Source organism: Somniosus microcephalus, unplaced genomic scaffold, assembly GCF_052327205.1.
Source record: "Somniosus microcephalus isolate GS21.2 unplaced genomic scaffold, FLI_Smic_1.0 unresolved_chr9, whole genome shotgun sequence".
In the NCBI taxonomy this organism is placed as follows: Eukaryota; Metazoa; Chordata; class Chondrichthyes; order Squaliformes; family Somniosidae; genus Somniosus; species Somniosus microcephalus.
In genome coordinates, this window is record NW_028225187.1 from 27,004,065 (window position 1) to 27,028,583 (window position 24,519).

Here is a 24,519-nt window from a genome sequence, read left to right on the forward strand (position 1 = left end):
GAGAGACACCAGTCAGTGTACAGATATCTCCCTGAGAAAGAGGGACTGAGAGACACCATGCAGTGTACAGATATCCCCCTGAGGGAGAGGGGACTGAGAGACACCAGTCAGTGTACATATATCTCCCTGAGGGAGAGGGACTGAGAGACACCAGTCAATGTACAGATATCTCCCTGAGAGAGAGGGACTGAGAGACACCAGTCAGTGTACAGATATCTCCCTGAGAGAGAGGGACTGAGAGACACCAGTCAGTGTACAGATGTCTCCCTGAGAGAGAGGGACTGAGTGACACCAGTCAGTGTACAGATATCTCCCTGAGGGAGAGGGACTGAGAGACACCAGTCAGTGTACAGATATCTCCCTGAGAGAGAGGGACTGAGGCACCAGTCAGTGTACAGATATCTCCCTGAGTGAGAGGGACTGAGAGACACCAGTCAGTTTACAGATATCTCCCTGAGAGAGAGGGACTGAGATACACCAGTCAGTGTACAGATATCTCCCTGAGAGAGAGGGACTGAGAGACACCAGTCAGTGTACAGATATCTCCCTGAGAGAGAGGGACTGAGAGACACCAGTCAGTGTACAGATATCTCCCTGAGAGAGAGGGGACTGAGAGACACCAGTCGGTGTACAGATATCTCCCTGAGGGAGAGGGGACTGAGAGACAGCAGTCAGTGTACAGATATCTCCCTGAGGGAGAGGGGACTGAGAGGCACCAGTCAGTGTACAGATATCTCCCTGAGGGAGAGGGGACTGAGAGGCACCAGTCAGTGTACAGATATCTCCCTGAGGGAGAGGGGACTGAGAGACACCAGTCAGTGTACAGATATCTCCCTGAGAGAGAGGGACTGAGAGACACCAGTCAGTGTACAGATATCTCCCTGAGAAAGAGGGACTGAGAGACACCAGTCAGTGTACAGATATCGCCCTGAGAGAGAGGGAATGAGAGACAGCAGTCAGTGTACAGATATATCCCTGAGGGAGAGGGACTAAGAGACATCAGTCAGTGTACAGATATCTCCCTTAGAAAGAGGGACTGAGAGACACCAGTCAGTGTACAGATATCCCCCTGAGGGAGAGGGGACTGAGAGACACCAGTCAGTGTACAGATATCTCCCTGAGAGAGAGGGGACTGAGAGCCACAGTCAGTGTACAGATATCTCCCTGAGAGAGAGGGACTGAGGGACACCAGTCAGTGTACAGATATCTCCCTGAGAGAGAGGGGACTGAGAGACACCAGTCAGTGTACAGATATCTCCCTGAGGGAGAGGGACTGAGAGACACCAGTCAGTGTACAGATATCTCCCTGAGAGAGAGGGACTGAGAGACAGCAGTCAGCGTACAGATATCTCCCTGAGGGAGAGGGACTGAGTGACACCAGTCAGTGTATAGATATCTCCCTGAGGGAGAGGGACTGAGAGACACCAGTCAGTGTACAGATATCTCCCTGTGAGAGAGGGGACTGAGAGAGACCAGTCAGTGTACAGATATCTCCCTGAGAGAGAGGGACTGAGAGACACCAGTCAGTGTACAGATATCTCCCTGAGAGAGAGAGGGACTGAGAGACACCAGTCAGTGTACAGATATCTCCCTGAGAGAGAGGGGACTGAGAGACACCAGTCGGTGTACAGATATCTCCCTGAGAGAGTAGGGACTGAGAGACACCAGTCAGTGTACAGATATCTCCCTGAGAGAGAGGGGACTGAGAGACACCAGTCAGTGTACAAATATCTCCCTGAGGGAGAGGGGACTGAGAGACACCAGTCAGTGTACAGATATCTCCCTGAGGGAGAGGGACTGAGAAACACCAGTCAGTGTACAGATATCTCCCTGAGGGAGAGGGGATTGAGAGACACCAGTCAGTGTACAGATATCCCCCTGAGGGAGAGGGGACTGAGAGACACCAGTCAGTGTACAGATATCTCCCTGAGGGAGAGGGACTGAGAGACACCAGTCAGTGTACAGATATCTCCCTGAGAGAGAGGGACTGAGACACCAGTCAGTGTACAGATATCTCCCTGAGAGAGAGGGACTGAGAGACACCAGTCAGTTTACAGATATCTCCCTGAGAGAGAGGGGACTGAGAGACACCAGTCGGTGTGCAGATACCTCCCTGAGAGAAGGGACTGAGAGACACCAGTCAGTGTACAGATATCTCCCAGAGAGAGGGGACTGAGAGACACCAGTCAGTGTACAGATATCTCCCTGAGGGAGAGGGGACTGAGAGACACCAGTCAGTGTACAGATATCTCCCTGAGGGAGAGGGACTGAGAGACACCAGTCAGTGTACAGATATCTCCCTGAGGGAGAGGGGTTTGAGAGACACCAGTCAGTGTACAGATATCCCCCTGAGGGAGAGGGGACTGAGAGACACCAGTCAGTGTACAGATATCTCCCTGAGGGAGAGGGACTGAGAGACACCAGTCACTGTACAGATATCTCCCTGAGAAAGAGGGACTGAGAGACACCAGTCAGTGTACAGATATCCCCCTGAGGGAGAGGGGACTGAGAGACACCAGTCAGTGCACATATATCTCCCTGAGGGAGAGGGACTGAGAGACACCAGTCAATGTACAGATATCTCCCTGAGAGAGAGGGACTGAGAGACACCAGTCAGTGTACAGATATCTCCCTGAGAGAGAGGGACTGAGAGACACCAGTCAGTGTACAGATATCTCCCTGAGAGAGAGGGACTGAGAGACACCAGTTATTGTACAGATATCTCCCTGAGAGAGAGGGGACTGAGAGACACCAGTCGGTGTACAGATATCTCCCTGAGAGAGAGGGACTGAGGGACACCAGTCAGTGTACAGATATCTCCCTGAGAGAGAGGGGACTGAGAGACACCAGTCAGTGTACAGATATCTCTCTGAGGGAGAGGGACTGAGAGACACCAGTCAGTGTACAGATGTCTCCCTCAGAGAGAGAGGGACTGAGTGACACCAGTCAGTGTACAGATATCTCCCTGAGGGAGAGGGACTGAGAGACACCAGTCAGTGTACAGATATCTCCCTGAGAGAGAGGGGCTGAGGCACCAGTCAGTGTACAGATATCTCCCTGAGTGAGAGGGACTGAGAGACACCAGTCAGTTTACAGATATCTCCCTGAGAGAGAGGGACTGAGATACACCAGTCAGTGTACAGATATCTCCCTGAGAGAGAGGGACTGAGAGACACCAGTCAGTGTACAGATATCTCCCTGAGGGAGAGGGGACTGAGAGGCACCAGTCAGTGTACAGATATCTCCCTGAGGGAGAGGGGACTGAGAGACACCAGTCAGTGTACAGATATTTCCCTGAGAGAGAGGGACTGAGAGACACCAGTCAGTGTACAGATATCTCCCTGAGAGAGAGGGGACTGAGAGACACCAGTCGGTGTACAGATATCTCCCTGAGGGAGAGGGGACTGAGAGACACCAGTCGGTGTACAGATATCTCCCTGAGAGAGAAGGGACTGAGAGACACCAGTCAGTGTACAGATATCTCCCTGAGAGAGAGGGGACTGAGAGACACCAGTCAGTGTACAGATATCTCCCTGAGGGAGAGGGGACTGAGAGACACCAGTCAGTGTACAGATATCCCCCTGAGGGAGAGGGGACTGAGAGACACCAGTCAGTGTACAGATATCTCCCTGAGAGAGAGGGACTGAGGCACCAGTCAGTGTACAGATATCTCCCTGAGTGAGAGGGACTGAGAGACACCAGTCAGTTTACAGATATCTCCCTGAGAGAGAGGGACTGAGATACACCAGTCAGTGTACAGATATCTCCCTGAGAGAGAGGGACTGAGAGACACCAGTCAGTGTACAGATATCTCCCTGAGAGAGAGGGACTGAGAGACACCAGTCAGTGTACAGATATCTCCCTGAGAGAGAGGGGACTGAGAGACACCAGTCGGTGTACAGATATCTCCCTGAGGGAGAGGGGACTGAGAGACAGCAGTCAGTGTACAGATATCTCCCTGAGGGAGAGGGGACTGAGAGGCACCAGTCAGTGTACAGATATCTCCCTGAGGGAGAGGGGACTGAGAGGCACCAGTCAGTGTACAGATATCTCCCTGAGGGAGAGGGGACTGAGAGACACCAGTCAGTGTACAGATATCTCCCTGAGAGAGAGGGACTGAGAGACACCAGTCAGTGTACAGATATCTCCCTGAGAAAGAGGGACTGAGAGACACCAGTCAGTGTACAGATATCTCCCTGAGAGAGAGGGAATGAGAGACAGCAGTCAGTGTACAGATATATCCCTGAGGGAGAGGGACTAAGAGACATCAGTCAGTGTACAGATATCTCCCTGAGAAAGAGGGACTGAGAGACACCAGTCAGTGTACAGATATCCCCCTGAGGGAGAGGGGACTGAGAGACACCAGTCAGTGTACAGATATCTCCCTGAGAGAGAGGGGACTGAGAGCCACAGTCAGTGTACAGATATCTCCCTGAGAGAGAGGGACTGAGGGACACCAGTCAGTGTACAGATATCTCCCTGAGAGAGAGGGGACTGAGAGACACCAGTCAGTGTACAGATATCTCCCTGAGGGAGAGGGACTGAGAGACACCAGTCAGTGTACAGATATCTCCCTGAGAGAGAGGGACTGAGAGACAGCAGTCAGCGTACAGATATCTCCCTGAGGGAGAGGGACTGAGTGACACCAGTCAGTGTACAGATATCTCCCTGAGGGAGAGGGACTGAGAGACACCAGTCAGTGTACAGATATCTCCCTGTGAGAGAGGGGACTGAGAGAGACCAGTCAGTGTACAGATATCTCCCTGAGAGAGAGGGACTGAGAGACACCAGTCAGTGTACAGATATCTCCCTGAGAGAGAGAGGGACTGAGATACACCAGTCAGTGTACAGATATCTCCCTGAGAGACACCAGTCGGTGTACAGATATCTCCCTGAGAGAGTAGGGACTGAGAGACACCAGTCAGTGTACAGATATCTCCCTGAGAGAGAGGGGACTGAGAGACACCAGTCAGTGTACAAATATCTCCCTGAGGGAGAGGGGACTGAGAGACACCAGTCAGTGTACAGATATCTCCCTGAGGGAGAGGGACTGAGAAACACCAGTCAGTGTACAGATATCTCCCTGAGGGAGAGGGGATTGAGAGACACCAGTCAGTGTACAGATATCCCCCTGAGGGAGAGGGGACTGAGAGACACCAGTCAGTGTACAGATATCTCCCTGAGAGAGAGGGACTGAGACACCAGTCAGTGTACAGATATCTCCCTGAGAGAGAGGGACTGAGAGACACCAGTCAGTTTACAGATATCTCCCTGAGAGAGAGGGGACTGAGAGACACCAGTCGGTGTGCAGATACCTCCCTGAGAGAAGGGACTGAGAGACACCAGTCAGTGTACAGATATCTCCCAGAGAGAGGGGACTGAGAGACACCAGTCAGTGTACAGATATCTCCCTGAGGGAGAGGGGACTGAGAGACACCAGTCAGTGTACAGATATCTCCCTGAGGGAGAGGGACTGAGAGACACCAGTCAGTGTACAGATATCTCCCTGAGGGAGAGGGGTTTGAGAGACACCAGTCAGTGTACAGATATCCCCCTGAGGGAGAGGGGCTGAGAGACACCAGTCAGTGTACAGATATCTCCCTGAGGGAGAGGGACTGAGAGACACCAGTCACTGTACAGATATCTCCCTGAGAAAGAGGGACTGAGAGACACCAGTCAGTGTACAGATATCCCCCTGAGGGAGAGGGGACTGAGAGACACCAGTCAGTGCACAGATATCTCCCTGAGAGAGAGGGACTGAGAGACACCAGTCAGTGTACAGATATCTCCCTGAGAGAGAGGGACTGAGAGACACCAGTCATTGTACAGATATCTCCCTGAGAGAGAGGGACTGAGAGACACCAGTTATTGTACAGATATCTCCCTGAGAGAGAGGGGACTGAGAGACACCAGTCGGTGTACAGATATCTCCCTGAGAGAGAGGGACTGAGGGACACCAGTCAGTGTACAGATATCTCCCTGAGAGAGAGGGGACTGAGAGACACCAGTCAGTGTACAGATATCTCTCTGAGGGAGAGGGACTGAGAGACACCAGTCAGTGTACAGATGTCTCCCTGAGAGAGAGGGACTGAGTGACACCAGTCAGTGTACAGATATCACCCTGAGGGAGAGGGACTGAGAGACACCAGTCAGTGTACAGATATCTCCCTGAGAGAGAGGGGCTGAGGCACCAGTCAGTGTACAGATATCTCTCTGAGAGAGAGGGGACTGAGAGACACCAGTCAGTTTACAGATATCTCCCTGAGAGAGAGGGACTGAGAGACACCAGTCAGTTTACAGATATCTCCCTGAGAGAGAGGGACTGAGATACACCAGTCAGTGTACAGATATCTCCCTGAGAGAGAGGGACTGAGAGACACCAGTCAGTGTACAGATATCTCCCTGAGGGAGAGGGGACTGAGAGGCACCAGTCAGTGTACAGATATCTCCCTGAGGGAGAGGGGACTGAGAGACACCAGTCAGTGTACAGATATCTCCCTGAGAGAGAGGGACTGAGAGACACCAGTCAGTGTACAGATATCTCCCTGAGAGAGAGGGGACTGAGAGACACCAGTCGGTGTACAGATATCTCCCTGAGGGAGAGGGGACTGAGAGACACCAGTCGGTGTACAGATATCTCCCTGAGAGAGAAGGGACTGAGAGACACCAGTCAGTGTACAGATATCTCCCTGAGAGAGAGGGGACTGAGAGACACCAGTCAGTGTACAGATATCTCCCTGAGGGAGAGGGGACTGAGAGACACCAGTCAGTGTACAGATATCCCCCTGAGGGAGAGGGGACTGAGAGACACCAGTCAGTGTACAGATATCCCCCTGAGGGAGAGGGGACTGAGAGACACCAGTTAGTGTACAGATATCTCCCTGAGGAAGAGGGACTGAGAGACTCCAGTCAGTGTACAGATATCCCCCTGAGGGAGAGGGGACTGAGAGACAGCAGTCAGTGTACAGATATCTCCCTGAGGAAGAGGGACTGAGAGACTCCAGTCAGTGTACAGATATCCCCCTGAGGGAGAGGGGACTGAGAGACACCAGTCAGTGTACAGATATATCACTGAGGGAGAGGGACTAAGAGACATCAGTCAGTGTACATATATCTCCCTGAGAAAGAGGGACTGAGAGACACCAGTCAGTGTACAGATATCCCCCTGAGGGAGAGGGGACTGAGAGACACCAGTCAGTGTACAGATATCTCCCTGAGAGAGAGGGGACTGAGAGACACCAGTTAGTGTACAGATATCTCCCTGAGGAAGAGGGACTGAGAGACTCCAGTCAGTGTACAGATATCCCCCTGAGGGAGAGGGGACTGAGAGACACCAGTCAGTGTACATATATCTCCCTGAGGGAGAGGGACTGAGAGACACCAGTCAATGTACAGATATCTCCCTGAGAGAGAGGGACTGAGAGACACCAGTCAGTGTACAGATATCTCCCTGAGAGAGAGGGACTGAGAGACACCAGTCAGTGTACAGATATCTCCCTGAGAGAGAGGGACTGAGAGACACCAGTCAGTGTACAGATATCTCCCTGAGAGAGAGGGGACTGAGAGCCACAGTCAGTGTACAGATATCTCCCTGAGAGAGAGGGACTGAGGGACACCAGTCAGTGTACAGATATCTCCCTGAGAGAGAGGGGACTGAGAGACACCAGTCAGTGTACAGATATCTCCCTGAGGGAGAGGGACTGAGAGACACCAGTCAGTGTACAGATATCTCCCTGAGAGAGAGGGACTGAGAGACACCAGTCAGTGTACAGATATCTCCCTGAGGGAGAGGGACTGAGTGACACCAGTCAGTGTACAGATATCTCCCTGAGGGAGAGGGGCTGAGAGACACCAGTCAGCTTACAGATATCTCCCTGAGAGAGAGGGGACTGAGAGACACCAGTCGGTGTACAGATATCTCCCTGAGAGAGTAGGGACTGAGAGACACCAGTCAGTGTACAGATATCTCCCTGAGAGAGAGGGGACTGAGAGACACCAGTCAGTGTACAGATATCTCCCTGAGGGAGAGGGGACTGAGAGACACCAGTCAGTGTACAGATATCTCCCTGAGGGAGAGGGACTGAGAAACACCAGTCAGTGTACAGATATCTCCCTGAGGGAGAGGGGATTGAGAGACACCAGTCAGTGTACAGATATCCCCCTGAGGGAGAGGGGACTGAGAGACACCAGTCAGTGTACAGATATCTCCCTGAGGGAGAGGGGACTGAGAGACACCAGTCAGTGTCCAGATATCCCCCTGAGGGAGAGGGGACTGAGAGACACCAGTCAGTGTACAGATATCTCCCAGAGTGAGAGGGACTGAGAGACAGCAGTCAGTTTACAGATATCTCCCTGAGAAAGCTGGTGGTCCCCTCCAATAAATTACCAAGTGTAACCCAAGGCAGAGACTCCGGAGGCATACTGATCTGGTTTAAAACAGAACTTAAGAATTACATCAAATTTATAAAAAAGGGCGAAAACCATATGTGGCTCAAACTTGAGAGGGAGATTATCTCAAACACCCAAGATGTTTACATTTGCGCACTTTATATCCCTCCAATCGATTCCCCGTACTTTAAAGAGGACACCTTCTCCAACATGGAGGGGGAAATTATCCAATACCAGGCCCAGGGGAACGTGTTGATCTGTGGGGACCTCAATTCAAGAACGGGCGAAGAACCAGACTTCACCAATAATCAGGGAAACAATTACATTTTCGGGAATAACCACTTTGACATCCCTTCCCTTCCATACAGGCATAACTGCGACAAGCAGTCAAATACCAACGGAAAACAGCTACTACAGCTCTGTCGAAACCTGGGTCTGTACATTGTCAATGGTAGGTTCATAGGAGACCTCCTAGGAAGATCGACCTATTGCTCACCTCTTGGCTGCAGCACAGTAGACTATATGATTACAGACTTAGACCCATCCTCTTTCAGAGCATTCACAGTCAAACCACAAACAACACTGTCAGATCACAGTCAAATTACTATGTTCCTCAAAAAGACAGAAACAAACAACATAGAAACACAACCCAGTAAACTGTACAACACCAAAAAATCGTACAGATGGGCCAAAAACGACACGGAAAAATACCAGAAAACAATTAGCAATGCATCAACTCAAGCTCTCTTAGACACCTTTCTGGATAACATATACACTCACAATAAAGAAGGCGTAAACCGGGCAGTTAGTAAACTAAACAATATTTTTGATAATTTGGCAACAAATGCAAACTTGAAAGCTCGCAAGAACAAACCCAAAACAAAAAACTATGAAAAATGGTTTGACCGAGATTGCCATAACATGAGGAAAAAACTTAGAAAAATATCAAACCAAAAACACAGACATCCAGAAAACGAGGAACTACGCCTTACTTATTGTCAGACACTAACACAATACAGAAACACACTCAGAACCAAAAAAGAGCAATATATTAAGAATACACTCAGCTCCATGGAGGAATCCATTGATTCCAATTGTTTCTGGGAAAACTTGAAAACACTACACAAAAAACAACACGACGATTTGGCCATTCAAAATGGGGACACATGGGTAAACCACTTTGAAAAATTATACCAGAAAAACACACTAAGACCAGAGCAACACCAAATATGCAAAAAACTGGAAAAGCTAGAAATGGCCAGAAAAGATAACCAAAACCCGCTGGACGCCATAATAACAGAAAAAGAACTTCTTGAAAAACTCAAGGACCTGCGACCAGGAAAAGCCTGCGGGACAGACGGCATACTAAACGAGATGATTAAACACACAGACAACAAAATGAAACTGGCTATCCTAAAACTCTTCAACTTGGTTCTGAGTGTCGGTTATTTCCCTGATACCTGGAACAAAGGACTCATAACGCCCATATACAAAAGTGGGGACAAAATCGACCCAAACAACTATCGAGGCATCTGTGTAAACAGTAACCTGGGGAAGGTATTCTGTAGCATCATAAACAAAAGACTTATAAACTTCCTTGAGGAGCACAATGTCTTGAGTAAAAGCCAAATTGGATTCCCGCCAAACTATAGAACATCCGATCATATCTTCACCCTACAGACCCTAATTGACAAACACGTTCACCATAACAAAAGCAAAATCTACACATGCTTTGTAGATTTCCAGAAGGCTTTCGACTCCATCTGGCATGACGGTTTATTCCTGAAACTTATCGAAAGTGGGGTCGGAGGGAAAACATATGATGTAATTAAATCAATGTATACAAACAACAAATGTGCAGTTAAAATTGGAGACAAACAAACAAAATACTTCCCACAGGGGCGGGGGGTGACGCAGGGCTCGCCAATCTCACCGACACTCTTTAATATTTACATAAATGGATTGGCAAAACTACTTGAACAATCTACAGCACCCGGCCTCACCCTATATGAATCCAAGGTTAAATTCCTCCTCTATGCAGACGACCTGGTTCTGCTGTCACCTACTAAAGAGGGGCTACAGCAAAACCTGGACCTGCTGGAGTTGTACTGCCAGACTTGGGCCCTGACAATAAATCCCCAAAAAACCAAAGTCCTTGTGTTCCAGCAAAGATCCAAACATCAGGGACCCAAAATAAATTTCACAGTAGGAACAACCAAAATTGAACAAACCACTAACTACACATACTTGGGCTTAAAAATCAGTTCTACGGGAAACTTCAAACTGGCTGTGAATGAACTGAAAGAGAAAGCAAGAAGGGCTTTCTATGCCATCAAAAAATCAATCCAAATAGAAATCCCAATTAGCATTTGGCTCAAAATTTTCAAATCAGTAATTGAACCAATTGCACTCTATGGCAGTGAGGTATGGGGACCGCTAACTCAACAAGAATTTGCAAAATGGGACAAACACCCAATTGAGATCCTACATGCAGAATTCTGTAAAAGTATCCTCCGGACTCAAAGGAAAACAGTAAACAATGCATGCAGGGCGGAACTAGGCCAATATCCATTAATAATCACTATCCAAAAAAGAGCCACCAAATTTTGGAATCACCTACAAATGAGCAATCCCCAATGCTATCACTACGACGCCCTGAAATGCCAAGAGCTGACCATAAAGAAGAATACCCTCAGTCAACTAGTCCTGGGACTCAGTGAAGTAACTACTAACAATACTAACAATAACCAGCCCCAGGACAGTGACAGGGTAACACAAAGAATTCGACCCAACACAATCGTCGTTAAGCAAAAGGAAAAATATCTGACATATTGGGCAGAAACAAGAAAAACCCAAAGCAAACTCAATTGCTACTTGGCCCTAAACAGACAATACAACATAGCTGATTACCTGACCATGGTAAAGGATAGCAAACTGAGAAGAACCTTGACAAGGTACAGACTTAGCGAACATAGCCTAGCGATCGAAAAAGGCAGACACAGGCAGACCAGGCTGCCAAGAGAGGACAGGATATGCTCTCACTGCAGTCAGGGAGTGGTGGAGACAGAGATGCACTTCCTCACAGCTTGTGGAAAATATCAGGGCATCAGGGAGAATTTCTACCAAAAATTCTCACAAATATGCCCTGATTTCAGAAATCTGAATGACAACCAAAAACTCCCATTCCTACTGGGAGAGGAGAGAAGCTGTATAACACTGGCGGCACACTATGTTACAGCTTGCCATGAACAGAGGGACAACCAGTAAACTAAGAAAAGAATATATATAAACAATGCGAATGTATATTTATACACTCAGGGATATACCTGTTTATACAATGTATGAATAGAACTGCGTTTATGTGCTAAACCATAAATGTATTTTGATGCTTTGGCAACATAAGATGTAACTTATCATGCCAATAAAGCGATTTGAATTGTGAATTGTGAATTGTGACTGAGAGACACCAGTCAGTGTACAGATATCTTCCTGAGAGAGAGGGAATGAGAGACAGCATTCAGTGTACAGATATATCCCTGAGGGAGAGGGACTAAGAGACATCAGTCAGTGTACAGATATCTCCCTGAGAAAGAGGGACTGAGAGACACCAGTCAGTGTACAGATATCCCCCTGAGGGAGAGGGGACTGAGAGACACCAGTCAGTGTACAGACATCTCCCTGAGAGAGAGGGGACTGAGAGACACCAGTCAGTGTACAGATATCCCCCTGAGGGAGAGGGGACTGAGAGACACCAGTCAGTGTACATATATCTCCCTGAGGGAGAGGGACTGAGAGGCACCAGTCAATGTACAGATATCTCCCTGAGAGAGAGGGACTGAGAGACACCAGTCAGTGTACAGATATCTCCCTGAGAGAGAGGGACTGAGAGACACCAGTCAGTGTACAGATATCTCCCTGAGAGAGAGGGACTGAGAGACACCAGTCAGTGTACAGATATCTCCCTGAGAGAGAGGGGACTGAGAGCCACAGTCAGTGTACAGATATCTCCCTGAGAGAGAGGGACTGAGGGACACCAGTCAGTGTACAGATATCTCCCTGAGAGAGAGGGGACTGAGAGACACCAGTCAGTGTACAGATATCTCCCTGAGGGAGAGGGACTGAGAGACACCAGTCAGTGTACAGATATCTCCCTGAGAGAGAGGGACTGAGTGACACCAGTCAGTGTACAGATATCTCCCTGAGGGAGAGGGACTGAGAGACAGCAGTCAGTGTACAGATATCTCCCTGAGAGAGAGGGACTGAGACACCAGTCAGTGTACAGATATCTCCCTGAGAGAGAGGGACTGAGAGACACCAGTCAGTTTACAGATATCTCCCTGAGAGAGAGGGGACTGAGAGACACCAGTCGGTGAACAGATATCTCCCTGAGAGAGAAGGGACTGAGAGACACCAGTCAGTGTACAGATATCTCCCTGAGAGAGAGGGGACTGAGAGACACCAGTCAGTGTACAGATATCTCCCTGAGGGAGAGGGGACTGAGAGACACCAGTCAGTGTACAGATATCTCCCTGAGGGAGAGTGACTGAGAGACACCAGTCAGTGTACAGATATCTCCCTGAGGGAGAGGGGACTGAGAGACACCAGTCAGTGTACAGATGTCCCCCTGAGGGAGAGGGGACTGAGAGACACCAGTCAGTGTACAGATATCTCCCTGAGGGAGAGGGACTGAGAGACACCAGTCAGTGTACAGATATCTCCCTGAGAGAGAGGGACTGAGAGACACCAGTCAGTGTACAGATATCTCCCTGAGGGAGAGGGACTGAGAGACACCAGTCAGTGTACAGATATCTCCCTGAGAGAGAGGGGACTGAGAGACACCAGTCAGTGTACAGATATCTCCCTGAGAGAGAGGGACTGAGAGATGCTAGTCTTTCTTTTCCTCCCCCAAACCCCCTCCCCCACCCCATATAACTATCTCCCTGACCCCTCCCCCTATGTAATTATCACTCTGACCCCTCCCCCTGCCCCTGTATAATTATCACTCTGGTCTATCCTAGACAAGCCTTCTCACAATTCAACAGACTTTGAACACTACTGAGGTGATTGTTCATAATCTCATCGCTCTAATCCACTGCCGGGGTCTCAACAAGGTGAGCTGGTGTCAGTCTGTGTATGGGCTCGGGCTGTCCATAACAAGTGGTGACCACGGATTGGGCCGTACACTGAGAAGGTGGTATAGTGGGCTCCAGGGATATGGGGAGAAGGCGGGTAAGTGCGATATGGGAGGAGGTGGGTAGGTGGGGTTGAGAGATATGGGGAGAAGGTGGGTAGGTGGGGTTGGGGGATATGGGGAGAAGGTGGGTAGGTGGGGTTGAGAGATATGGGGAGAAGGTGGGTAGGTGGGGTTGGGGGATATGGGGAGAAGGTGGGTAGGTGGGGTTGAGGGATATGGGGAGAAGGTGGGTAGGTGGTGTTGAGGGATATGGGGAGAAGGTGGGTAGGTGGGGTTGCACGATATGGGGAGAAGGTGGGTAGGTGGGGTTGAGGGATATGGGGAGAAGGTGGGTAGGTGAGGTTGAGAGATATGGGGAGAAGGTGGGTAGGTGGGGTTGGGGGATATGGGGAGAAGGTGGGTAGGTGGGGTTGAGGGATATGGGGAGAAGGTGGGTAGGTGGTGTTGAGGGATATGGGGAGAAGGTGGGTAGGTGGGGTTGAGAGATATGGGGAGAAGGTGGGTAGGTGGGGTTGGGGGATATGGGGAGAAGGTGGGTAGGTGAGGTTGAGAGATATGGGGAGAAGGTGGGTAGGTGGGGTTGAGGGATATGGGGAGAAGGTGGGTAGGTGAGGTTGAGAGATATGGGGAGGAGGTGGGTAGGTGGGGTTGGGGGATATGGGGAGAAGGTGGGTAGGTGGGATTGAGGGATATGGGGAGAAGGTGGGTAGGTGGGGTTGAGAGATATGGGGAGAAGGTGGGTAGGTGGGGTTGGGGGATATGGGGAGAAGGTGGGTAGGTGGGGTTGAGGGATATGGGGAGAAGGTGGGTAGGTGGTGTTGAGGGATATGGGGAGAAGGTGGGTAGGTGGGGTTGCACGATATGGGGAGAAGGTGGGTAGGTGGGGTTGAGGGATATGGGGAGAAGGTGGGTAGGTGAGGTTGAGAGATATGGGGAGAAGGTGGGTAGGTGGGGTTGGGGGATATGGGGAGAAGGTGGGTAGGTGAGGTTGAGAGATATGGGGAGAAGGTGGGTAGGTGGGGTTGAGGGATATGGGGAGGAGGTGGGTAGGTGGGGTTGGGGGATATGGGGAGAAGGTGGGTAGGTGGGATTGAGGGATATGGGGAGAAGGTGGGTAGGTGGGGTTGAGAGATATGGGGAGAAGGTGGGTAGGTGGGGTTGGGGGATATGGGGAGAAGGTGGGTAGGTGGGGTTGAGGGATATGGGGAGAAGGTGGGTAGGTGGTGTTGAGGGATATGGGGAGAAGGTGGGTAGGTGGGGTTGCACGATATGGGGAGAAGGTGGGTAGGTGGGGTTGAGGGATATGGGGAGAAGGTGGGTAGGTGAGGTTGAGAGATATGGGGAGAAGGTGGGTAGGTGGGGTTGGGGGATATGGGGAGAAGGTGGGTAGGTGAGGTTGAGAGATATGGGGAGAAGGTGGGTAGGTGGGGTTGAGGGATATGGGGAGAAGGTGGGTAGGTGAGGTTGAGAGATATGGGGAGGAGGTGGGTAGGTGGGGTTGGGGGATATGGGGAGAAGGTGGGTAGGTGGGATTGAGGGATATGGGGAGAAGGTGGGTAGGTGGGGTTGAGGGATATGGGGAGAAGGTGGGTAGGTGGGGTTGCACGATATGGGGAGAAGGTGGGTAGGTGGGGTTGAGGGATATGGGGAGAAGGTGGGTAGATGGGGTTGAGGGATATGGGGAGAAGGTGGGTAGGTGGGGTTGCACGATATGGGGAGAAGGTGGGTAGGTGGGGTTGAGGGATATGGGGAGAAGGTAGGTAGGTGGGATTGCACGATATGGGGAGAAGGTGGGTAGGTGGGGTTGAGGGATATGGGGAGAAGGTGGGTAGGTGGGGTTGCACGATATGGGGAGAAGGTGGGTAGGTGGGGTTGAGGGATATGGGGAGAAGGTGGGTAGGTGGGGTTGCACGATATGGGGAGAAGGTGGGTAGGTGGGGTTGAGGGATATGGGGAGAAGGTGGGTAGGTGGGGTTGAGGGATATGGGGAGAAGGTGGGTAGGTGGTGTTGAGGGGTATGGGGAGAAGGTGGGTAGGTGGGGTTTGAGGTATATGGGGAGAAGGTGGGTAGGTGGTGTTGGGGGATATGGGGAGAAGGTGGGTAGATGGATTTGAGAGTGCCATGGATTCATTGGAGAGTGAGATCACACACGGCCCTGTGTTTCTTTGTCCTCTCCTTGCTCCTGTTCTGTGCCCAGCTTTACCTGGACGTGTTGCGGGGTCTCTGTTACGACGGGATGGAAGGAACACTTTATCTCTGCCTCTTCTCCTTGCTCACCATCCTCTCCTTCTGCTGTGTCATCTGCAGTGTGCCTCATGTCTGGAAACGGCTGGAGATCAGCAGGTCAGTAACGGGTCGTCACTGTCACGTGCCAGGTGAGGGGTGGGCAGGGGACTGGGGAGCGGCAGGGAGGAGGGGCAGGGGAGGTGAGGAGATGGGAGGGCAGAGTGGGGAGGGGAGGACAGGGCGGTGGTGGGGAGTGGGGAGCGGAAAGGATGAGAGGGGAGGGCAGGGTGGGGAGAGGAAGGGAGTGGCGGGGAAGGTCGAGTATTGGAGGAGATGGGAGGGGAGTGGAGGGACAGGTGAGGAAAGCGGGATGGGAGGAGAGGGGAGGCGATTGGAGGAGAGGTGAAGGGAGGAAGTGGAGTGCAGGGGAGGGGAGGAGGAGGGAGAAGAGTGGAAGTAGAGGAGGAGATTGGATGGGGAGAGGAGGGGAGGGGAGTGGGCTGGTAGGGAGAGGAGGGGAGTGGCGGGGAGTTGAGTGGAGCGGGGGGGAGGGGAATGGGATGGGAGGGGAGGAAACGGGAGTGGGATGGGAGGGGAGTAGCAGGATGGACGGGGAGCTGAGTGGAGGGGAGGAGCGAAGAAAGGTGCGGCATGGAGGGAAGAAGAGTGGGAGGAGAGTGGGGGGTCGGGTAGGGGATTGGACGGGAGGTAGTGGAGGGGAGGGACATAGATTGGAGGGGAAAGTTTATACCCTCTGACCTCTCCCAGTGAATCTGACCCCACATCGTTCCTTTCCCATGTGCCCTTGCAGGGTGCCTGTGTACGATGACATCGACGACGAGGACCCCTTCAACCCTCAGGCGTGCAGACAGGTGCCCCGCTACCTCAGCAGGCCACCCCTGCCCAGTTTCTATAGCTACGGCTGCAGCTTCAGCAGCCAATCGAGTCTGAGGGCCACGGCTCCGCCCATCTCCAACGCCCACATCGCCCACTACATGTGACTCCCCGCCCCGGGGGGAGGAGGGGGCGCGGGGGGCCGTGAGAGAGGCCGGCGACAGCCAATGAGACGTCTCAGGAGGGAAGCCTTCACGTTCTACAACTCGACCATGGGAACCGTGTCCCTCTCTCACCGGCCATCTTCATGCTTTGCCATGGCCGGTCACAGGCAGCCATTTTGTGAACCACTTGCGGTCACGTGACACCGCGAGCCAAGACATTTACCCACAATCCTCTCCTTGTGTTCACTATTGATGGCTTGGCCCGGCACAAAATGGCCGCCTGTTCCCTGTGGCTCACACACAGACACACACACAGCAGGAAAGGGCGAGGCTCCAGCTCCAGTCTGTGCTGAGTTAGCCGGGACAGCTGCTTGTTGGGGCCACGATTGCCCTCTGTGACCCTGGGTTAGGGAGGGGGTGGGTTGGTGATAAAGCAGGCCGGGTTCCTGTCCGGTGTGACCCTGCTTGGAAAGGCACAAGTGTGGGCCGTTCGAATGAGAACAGGACCTGGCTGAGCTCTGAAGCAACAAGCTGGGACACTCGGTCACTGGTTATCTTGTCTCAGCCACTCGGGTACAACAGGATACTCTGTACTTACGGTCATAGCTCTGTGAGGCAGCTTCCAACTCTGCCAAGAGAAGGCCGAGAGACGGATTATTAGATAAACATAGAAAAATAGGAGCAGGAGTGGGCCATTCGGCCCTTCGAGCCTGCTCCGCCATTCAATATGATCATGGCTGATCCTCTATCTCAATACCATATTCCCGCTCTCTCCCCATACCCCTTGATGTCTTTGTGTCTAGAAATCTATCTATCTCCTTCTTAAATATATTCAGTGACTTGGCCTCCACAGCCTTCTGTGGTAGAGAATTCCACAGGTTCACCACCCTCTGAGTGAAGATATTTCTCCTCATCTCAGTCCTAAATGTCCTACCCCGTATCCTGAGACTGTGACCCCTCGTTCTCGAACCCCCAGCCAGGGGAAACATCCTCCCTGCATCCAGTCTCTCTAGCCCTGTCAGAATTTCATACATTTCAATGAGAATCCCTCTCATTCTCCTAAACTCTAGTGAATACAGGCCTAGTCGACCCAATCTCTCCTCACACGGCAGTCCTGCCATCCCAGGAACCAGTCTGGTGAACCTTCGCTGCACTCCCTGTATGGCAAGTATATCCTGTCTTAGGTAAGGAGATCAAACCTGCACACAGTACTCCAGGTGTGGTCTCACCGAGCCCCGGTTGCGAGGCAGGTAGCCAGGTTAATTGGCCAATGCCCCCCCCAGGGCAGGGAAGGGAAGGGTTCAGAGGTCAAAGGGCCAAACAATGTGCCCCCCCATAAGCTGCACCGCCCCCCCACCCCCCGCCGCGTAGCCGGCCACCCCAATGCGCAGCCCATTCAAATTTTTGCACGCGCGCTCGGTACCTGCAATGTAACACCCGGCGAGAGGCCTGCGCGGGATCTTGCAGATGACTGCGCGGCCGTTGGAGAGGGCGGGAGTAGCCCCATTGAGGCCAAACCTCCCCGCACGGACTGACCACAAAACAGCAACAGGCCACATCTTCAAAAAAGAAAGACTTGCCTTTCTATAGCGCCTTTCACAACCACCGGACGCCCCACTTTTTGAACTGTTGTAACCGTGGGAAACGCCAATTTGCGCACAGCAAGCTCTCACAAACAGCAACGTGGTAATGACCAGATAATCTGATTTAGTGATGTTAAGTGATGAGAACTCCCCTGCTCTTCTTCGGAATAGTGCCGTGGAATCTTTTACAGAAACATAGAAGATAGGAGCGGGAGTCGGCCATTCGGCCCCTCGAGCCTGCTCCGCCATTCAATGAGATCATGGCTGATCATCCGAATTCAGTACCCTGTCCCTGCCTTCTCCCCATATCCCTTGATCCCTTTAGCCTTAAGAAATATATCTAACTCCTTCTTGAATATATTTAATGAATTGGCCTCCACTGCCCTCTGTGGTAGAGAATTCCACAGGTTCATCACTCTCTGGGTGAAGAAATTCCTCCTCATCTCTGTCCTAAATGGCTTACCCCTTATCCTTAGACTGTGACCCCTGGTTCTGGACTCCCCCGCCATCGGGAACATCCTTCCTGCATCTAGTCTGTCTAGTCCTGTTAGAATTTTATAAGTTTCAATGAGATCCCCTCTCATTCTTCTAAACTCCAGCGAGTATAAGCCCAATCGACCCAATCTCTCCTCATCCGTCATTCCTGCCATCCCAGGTGTCAGTCTGGTGAATCTTCGCTGCACTCCCTCCACGGCAAGAACATCCTTCGTCCACCTGAGAGCGCAGACGGGGCCTCGGTTTAACGTCTCATCCGAAAGACGGCCCCTCCGACAGTGCAGCGCTCCCTCGGCACTGCACTGGGAGGGTCAGCCTCGCTTCATGTGCTCAAGTCCCTGGAGTGGGGCTCGAATCCACGACCTTCTGACTCGGAGGCGAGAGAGAGAGAGAGAGAGAGTGCCACCCACTGAGCCGCCGGCTGACCCGTCAGGTGGTCAGTGGGTAAGGCAGCCCAGCTGGAGAACCCCTGGAGAGGGAAGGGTTCAGAGGTCAAAGGGCCCGTGACCGGTGTGCGGAGGTCAATTGGCAAGGTGCGCTGGGAGGAGCTGTTAAAAGGCCGAGGCGAGGCTGTCTGTCACTGAACCCAGGCCTGGCCACGGTCTGATTCGGCCGTGAGACCGTCCAGAAATAGAGGGCGATTTCATTTCCAGCTCGCTAAGTGAGTCAGCGTGGCGTGCTAATCATCAGCTTATACTGTTCCCCTCCAGTCGCGTTGTGGGGAGGCTCCCCTCAGCTGTCTCTCGAACTATTCACTGAATAACTGCAAAAATAAACTAAATTGTGCACTTGCGTCTGGCATTGTCTTATTGTATAAAAGGTAGACTTGCATTTCTACGGAGCTTTTTCACATCCACATGATGTCCCAACCAATGAAGTACTTTTGAAGTGTAGTCACTGATGTGATGTAGGACAGGAGGCAGGCAAATGTGCGCACAGCAAGATTCCACAACACGACAATCATCTCTTTTTCGTAATGCTGGTTGAGGGATAAATATTTTACATCCAGTTGAGGTATAACATCCTCAATGCTGTCACTCTTATAAAGCAGCACTTCCTCAGCACTGCCCCCCGACAGGGCAGCGCTCCCTCAGTACTGCCCCTCCGACAGTGCGGCGCTCCCTCAGTACTGCCGCTCCGACAGTGCGGCGCTCCCTCAGTACTGCCGCTCCGACAGTACGCTCTCCCTCAGTACGACCCCTCCGACAGTGCGGCGCTCCCTCAGTACCGCCCGTGTGCAAGCGCGGCATCGCTCAGTACCACCCCTACGACAGTGCGGCACTACCTCAGCCCTGCCCCTCCGACAGGGCAGCGTTCCCTCAGCCCTGCCCCTCCGACAGGGCAGCGTTCCCTCAGTACTGCCCCTCCGAAAGGGCAGTGCTCCCTCAGTACTGCCCCTCCGACAGGAGAGTGCTCCCTCAGTACTGCCCCTCCAACAGGGCAGTGCTCCCTCAGTGCTGCCACTCCGACAGGGCAGTACTCCCTCAGTACTGCCCCTCCGACAGCGTGGTGCTCCCTCAGTACTGCCCTCCGACAGGGCAGTGCTCCCTCAGTACTGCCCCTCCGACAGTGCAGCGCTCCCACAGTACTGCCCCTCCGACAGTGCGGCGTTCCCTCAGTGCTGCCCTCCGACAGGGCAGTGCTCCCTCAGTACTGCCCCTCCGACAGCACGGTGCTCCCTCAGTAGTGCCCCTCTGACACTGCGGCGCTCCCTCAGTACTGCCCTCCGACTGTGCAGCGCTCCCTCAGTACTGCCCCTCCGACAGTACAGCGTTCCCTCAGTACGGCTCCACCGACAGTACAGCGCTCCCTCAGGACAGCCACTCCGACTATGCAGCGCTCCCTCAGTACTGCTCCTCCGACACTGCAGCGCTCCCTCAGTATTGCCCCTCCCACAGTGCGGCGCTCCCACAGTACTGCCCCCCGATAGTGCAGTGCTCTCTCAGTAATGCCCCTCCGACGGTGCGGCACTCCCTCAGTACTGCCCCTCCGACAGTGCGGCGCTTCCTCAGTACTGCCCCCAGACAGTGCGGCTCTCCGTCACTTCTGCCCCTCCGCCAGTGTGCCGATCTCTCAGTACTGCCCCTCCGACAGTGCAGAGCTCCCTCAGTACTGCTCCTCCGACAGTGCAGCTCCCTCATTACTGCCCCTCCGACAGTGCAGCGCTACCTCAGTACTGCTCCTCCGACAGTGCAGCTCCCTCATTACTGCCCCTCCGACGGTGCGGCACTCCCTCAGTACTGCCCCTCCGACAGTGCAGCTTCCTCAGTACTGCCCCCAGACAGTGCGGCTCTCCATCACTTCTGCCCCTCCGACAGTGCAGCTCCCTCATTACTGCCCCTCCGACAGTGCAGCGCTACCTCAGTACTGCCCCTCCGACAGTGCAGCGCTCCCTCAGTACTGCCCCTCCGACAGTGCAGCGCTCGCTCAGTACTGCCCCTCCGACAGTGCAGCGCTCCCTCAGTACTGCCCCTCCGACAGTGCAGCGCTCGCTCAGTACGGCCCCTCCGACAGTGCAGCGCTACCTCAGTACTGCCCCTCCGACAGTGCAGCGCTCCCTCAGTACTGCCCCTCCGACAGTGCAGCGCTCCCTCAGTACTGCCCCTCCGACAGTGCAGCGCTCCCTCAGTACCGCCCCTCCGACAGTGCGATACTCCCTCAGTACTGCCCCTCCGACAGTGCGACGCTCCCTCAGTACTGCCCCTCCGACAGTGCGATACTCCCTCAGTACTGCCCCTCCGACAGTGTCGCGCTACCTCAGTACTGCCCCTCCGACAGTGCAGCACTCCCTCAGTACTGCCCCTCCGACAGTGCAGCACTCCCTCAGTACTGCCCCCCGACAGTGCGATACTCCCTCAGTACTGCCCCTCCGACAGTGCAGCACTCCCTCAGTACTGCCCCTCCGACAGTGCAGCACTCCCTCAGTACTGCCCCCCGACAGTGCAGTGCTCCCTCAGTACCGCCCCTCCGACAGTGCAGTGCTCCTTCAGTACTGCCCCTCCGACAGTGCGATACTCCCTCAGTACTGCCCCTCCGACAGTGCGATACTCCCTCAGTACTGCCCCTCCGACAGTGCGATACTCCCTCAGTACTGCCCATCCGACAGTGCGATACTCCCTCAGTACTGCCCCTCCGACAGTGCGATACTCCCTCAGTGGTGTGGGCCTTTGGCGTAGCGGTAGCATCCCCGCTGTTGGGTCAGAAGATGTCGGGTATCGAACCCCGCTCCAGACAGTGCTGGAAAGTGGAGTCGGAGCTCCGGCTCTAAATTCTGGGTTGACATCCAGAGGGATACTTGCATCCGTGGGTGGGTGTGGGTGGTGGCCCCTCTTGTATGGATTGTGGGAGCCCGTAAAACCCTCCCGCCATAGGACTAACCACCCTAATGGCTGGTACAGAGATGGTTACGGTCACGGAAGGAGCGTTAACGCAGCCAGAAATCCTTCCACCACTTCATACAGTTCCCCAAAGGGAACAGTGTGAAGACACGTACGACGACGACTCCCTCAGTGCTGCCCCTCCGACAGTGTGTCACTACCTCAGCCCTGCCCCTCTGACAGGGCAGCGTTCCCTCAGTACTGCCCCTCCGACAGTGGGGCGCTCCCTCAGTACTGCACCCCCTCAGTACTGCCCCTCCGACAGTGCAGCGCTCACTCAGTACTGCCCCTCCGACAGTGCAGCGCTCACTCAGTACTGCCCCTCCGACAGTGCAGCGCTCACTCAGTACTGCCCCTCCGACAGTGGGGTACTCCCTCAGTACTGCACCCCCTCAGTACTAACCCTCCGACAGTGCAGCGCACACTCAGTACTGCCCCTCCGACAGTGCAGCGCTCACTCAGTACTGCCCCTCCGACAGTGCAGCGCTCACTCAGTACTGCCCCTCCGACAGTGCAGTGCTCCCTCAGTAGTGCTCCTCTTACAGTGCGGCGCTCTGTCAGTACAGCCCCACCGAGAGTGAAGAGTTCCCTCAGTACAGCCTCCTCCGACAGTGCGGCGCTCCCTCAGTGCTGCCTCCTGAAAGTGCAGCGCTCCCTCAGTACAGACCCCGAGAGTGAAGCGTTCCCTCAGGACTGTCGGAGGGACAGTACTGAGGTTGTGCCGCACTGTCGGGGGGACAGTAAAGAGGGAGCGCTGCACTGTCGGAGGGGCAGTACTGAGGGAGCGCTGCACTGTCGGAGGGGCAGGACTGTGGGAGTGCCGCACTGTCGGAGGGGCAGTACTGTGGGAGCGCTGCACTGTCGGACGGGCAGTACTGAGGGAGCACTACACTGTCGGAGGGACAGTACTGAGGGAGAGCTGCACTGTCGGAGGGGCAGTCCTGGGGGAGTGCTGCACCATCAGAGGGGCAGTACTGAGGGAGCACTGCACTGTCAGAGGGACAGTACTGAAGGAGTGCTGCACTGTCGGAGAAGCAGTACTGAGGGAGCGCTGCACTGTCGGAGGAGCAGTACTGAGGTAGCGGTGCACTGTCGGGGGGCACAGTTCTGATGCAGCGCCGCACTGTCGGAGGAGCGGTACTGAGGGAGTGCAGCACTGTGGGCGGGGGGCAGTAAAGAGGGAGCGCTGCACTGTCGGACGGGCAGTACTGAGGGAGCGCTGCACTGTTGGAGGGGCAGGACTGAGGGAGTGCCGCACTGTCGGAGGGGCAGGACTGAGGGAGCGCTGCACTGTCGGACGGGCAGTACTGAGGGAGCGCTGCACTGTCGAGGGGCAGTACTGAGGGAGTGCTGCACTGTCGGACGGGCAGTACTGAGGGAGCGCTGCACAGTGCGGCGCTCCGTCAGTACTGCCCCTCCGACAGTGCGGCGCTCCCTCAGTACTGACCCTCCGACAGTGCAGCACTCCCTCAGTACTGACCCTCCAACAGTGCAGCACTCCCTCACTACTGCCCCTCTGACAGTGCGGCACTCCCTCAGTACTGCACCTCCGACAGTGCGGCACTCCCTCAGTACTACCCCTCCGACAGTGCAGCGCTCCCTTGGTACCGCCCCTCCCACAGTGCAGCGCTCCCTCAGTACTGCCCCTCCGACAATGCAGCGCTCCCTCAGTACTGCCCCTTCAACAGTGCAGCGCTCCCTCAGTACTGCCCCTCCGGCAGTGCAGCGCTCCCTCAGTACTGCCCCTCCGACAGTGCGGCGCTCCCTCAGTACTGACCCTCCGACAGTGCACCACTCCCTCAGCACTGACCCTCCAACAGTGCAGCACTCCCTCACTACTGCAACTCCGACAGTGCGGCGCTCCCTCAGTACTGCACCTCCGACAGTGCGGCGCTTACTCAGTACAGCCCCTCCGACAATGCAGCGCTCCCTCAGTACTGCCCCTTCAACAGTGCAGCGCTCCCTCAGTACTGCCCCTCCGACAGTGCGGCGCTCCCTCAGTACTGCCCCTCCGACAGTGCGGCGCTCCTTCAGTACTGCCCCTCCGACAGTGCAGCACTCCCTCAGTACTGTCCCTCCAACCGTGCAGCACTCCCTCACTACTGCCCCTCCGACAGTGCAACGCTCCCTCAGTACTGCACCTCCGACAGTGCGGCGCTTACTCAGTACAGCCCCTCCGACAGTGCGGCGCTCCCTCAGTACTGCTCGTCCGACAGTGCAGCGCTCCCTCAGTACCGCCCCTCCGAAAGTGCAGCGT

The 24,519-nt window shown here is 53.8% G+C and overlaps 1 protein-coding gene across 1 annotated transcript; it reads left to right on the forward strand.

Moving 5' to 3' along the window:
• The first annotated feature begins 13,253 nt into the window (after positions 1-13,253).
• Positions 13,254-18,096, forward strand: LOC147084973 (protein tweety homolog 2-like). The gene is made up of 3 exons (XM_085979689.1): positions 13,254-13,499; positions 15,781-15,926; positions 16,621-18,096. Exons 2-3 carry the CDS (start codon positions 15,820-15,822, stop codon positions 16,808-16,810), a joined length of 297 nt encoding a protein of 98 aa, XP_085835815.1. The 5' UTR covers positions 13,254-13,499; positions 15,781-15,819; the 3' UTR covers positions 16,811-18,096.
• The last annotated feature ends 6,423 nt before the right edge of the window (positions 18,097-24,519 follow it).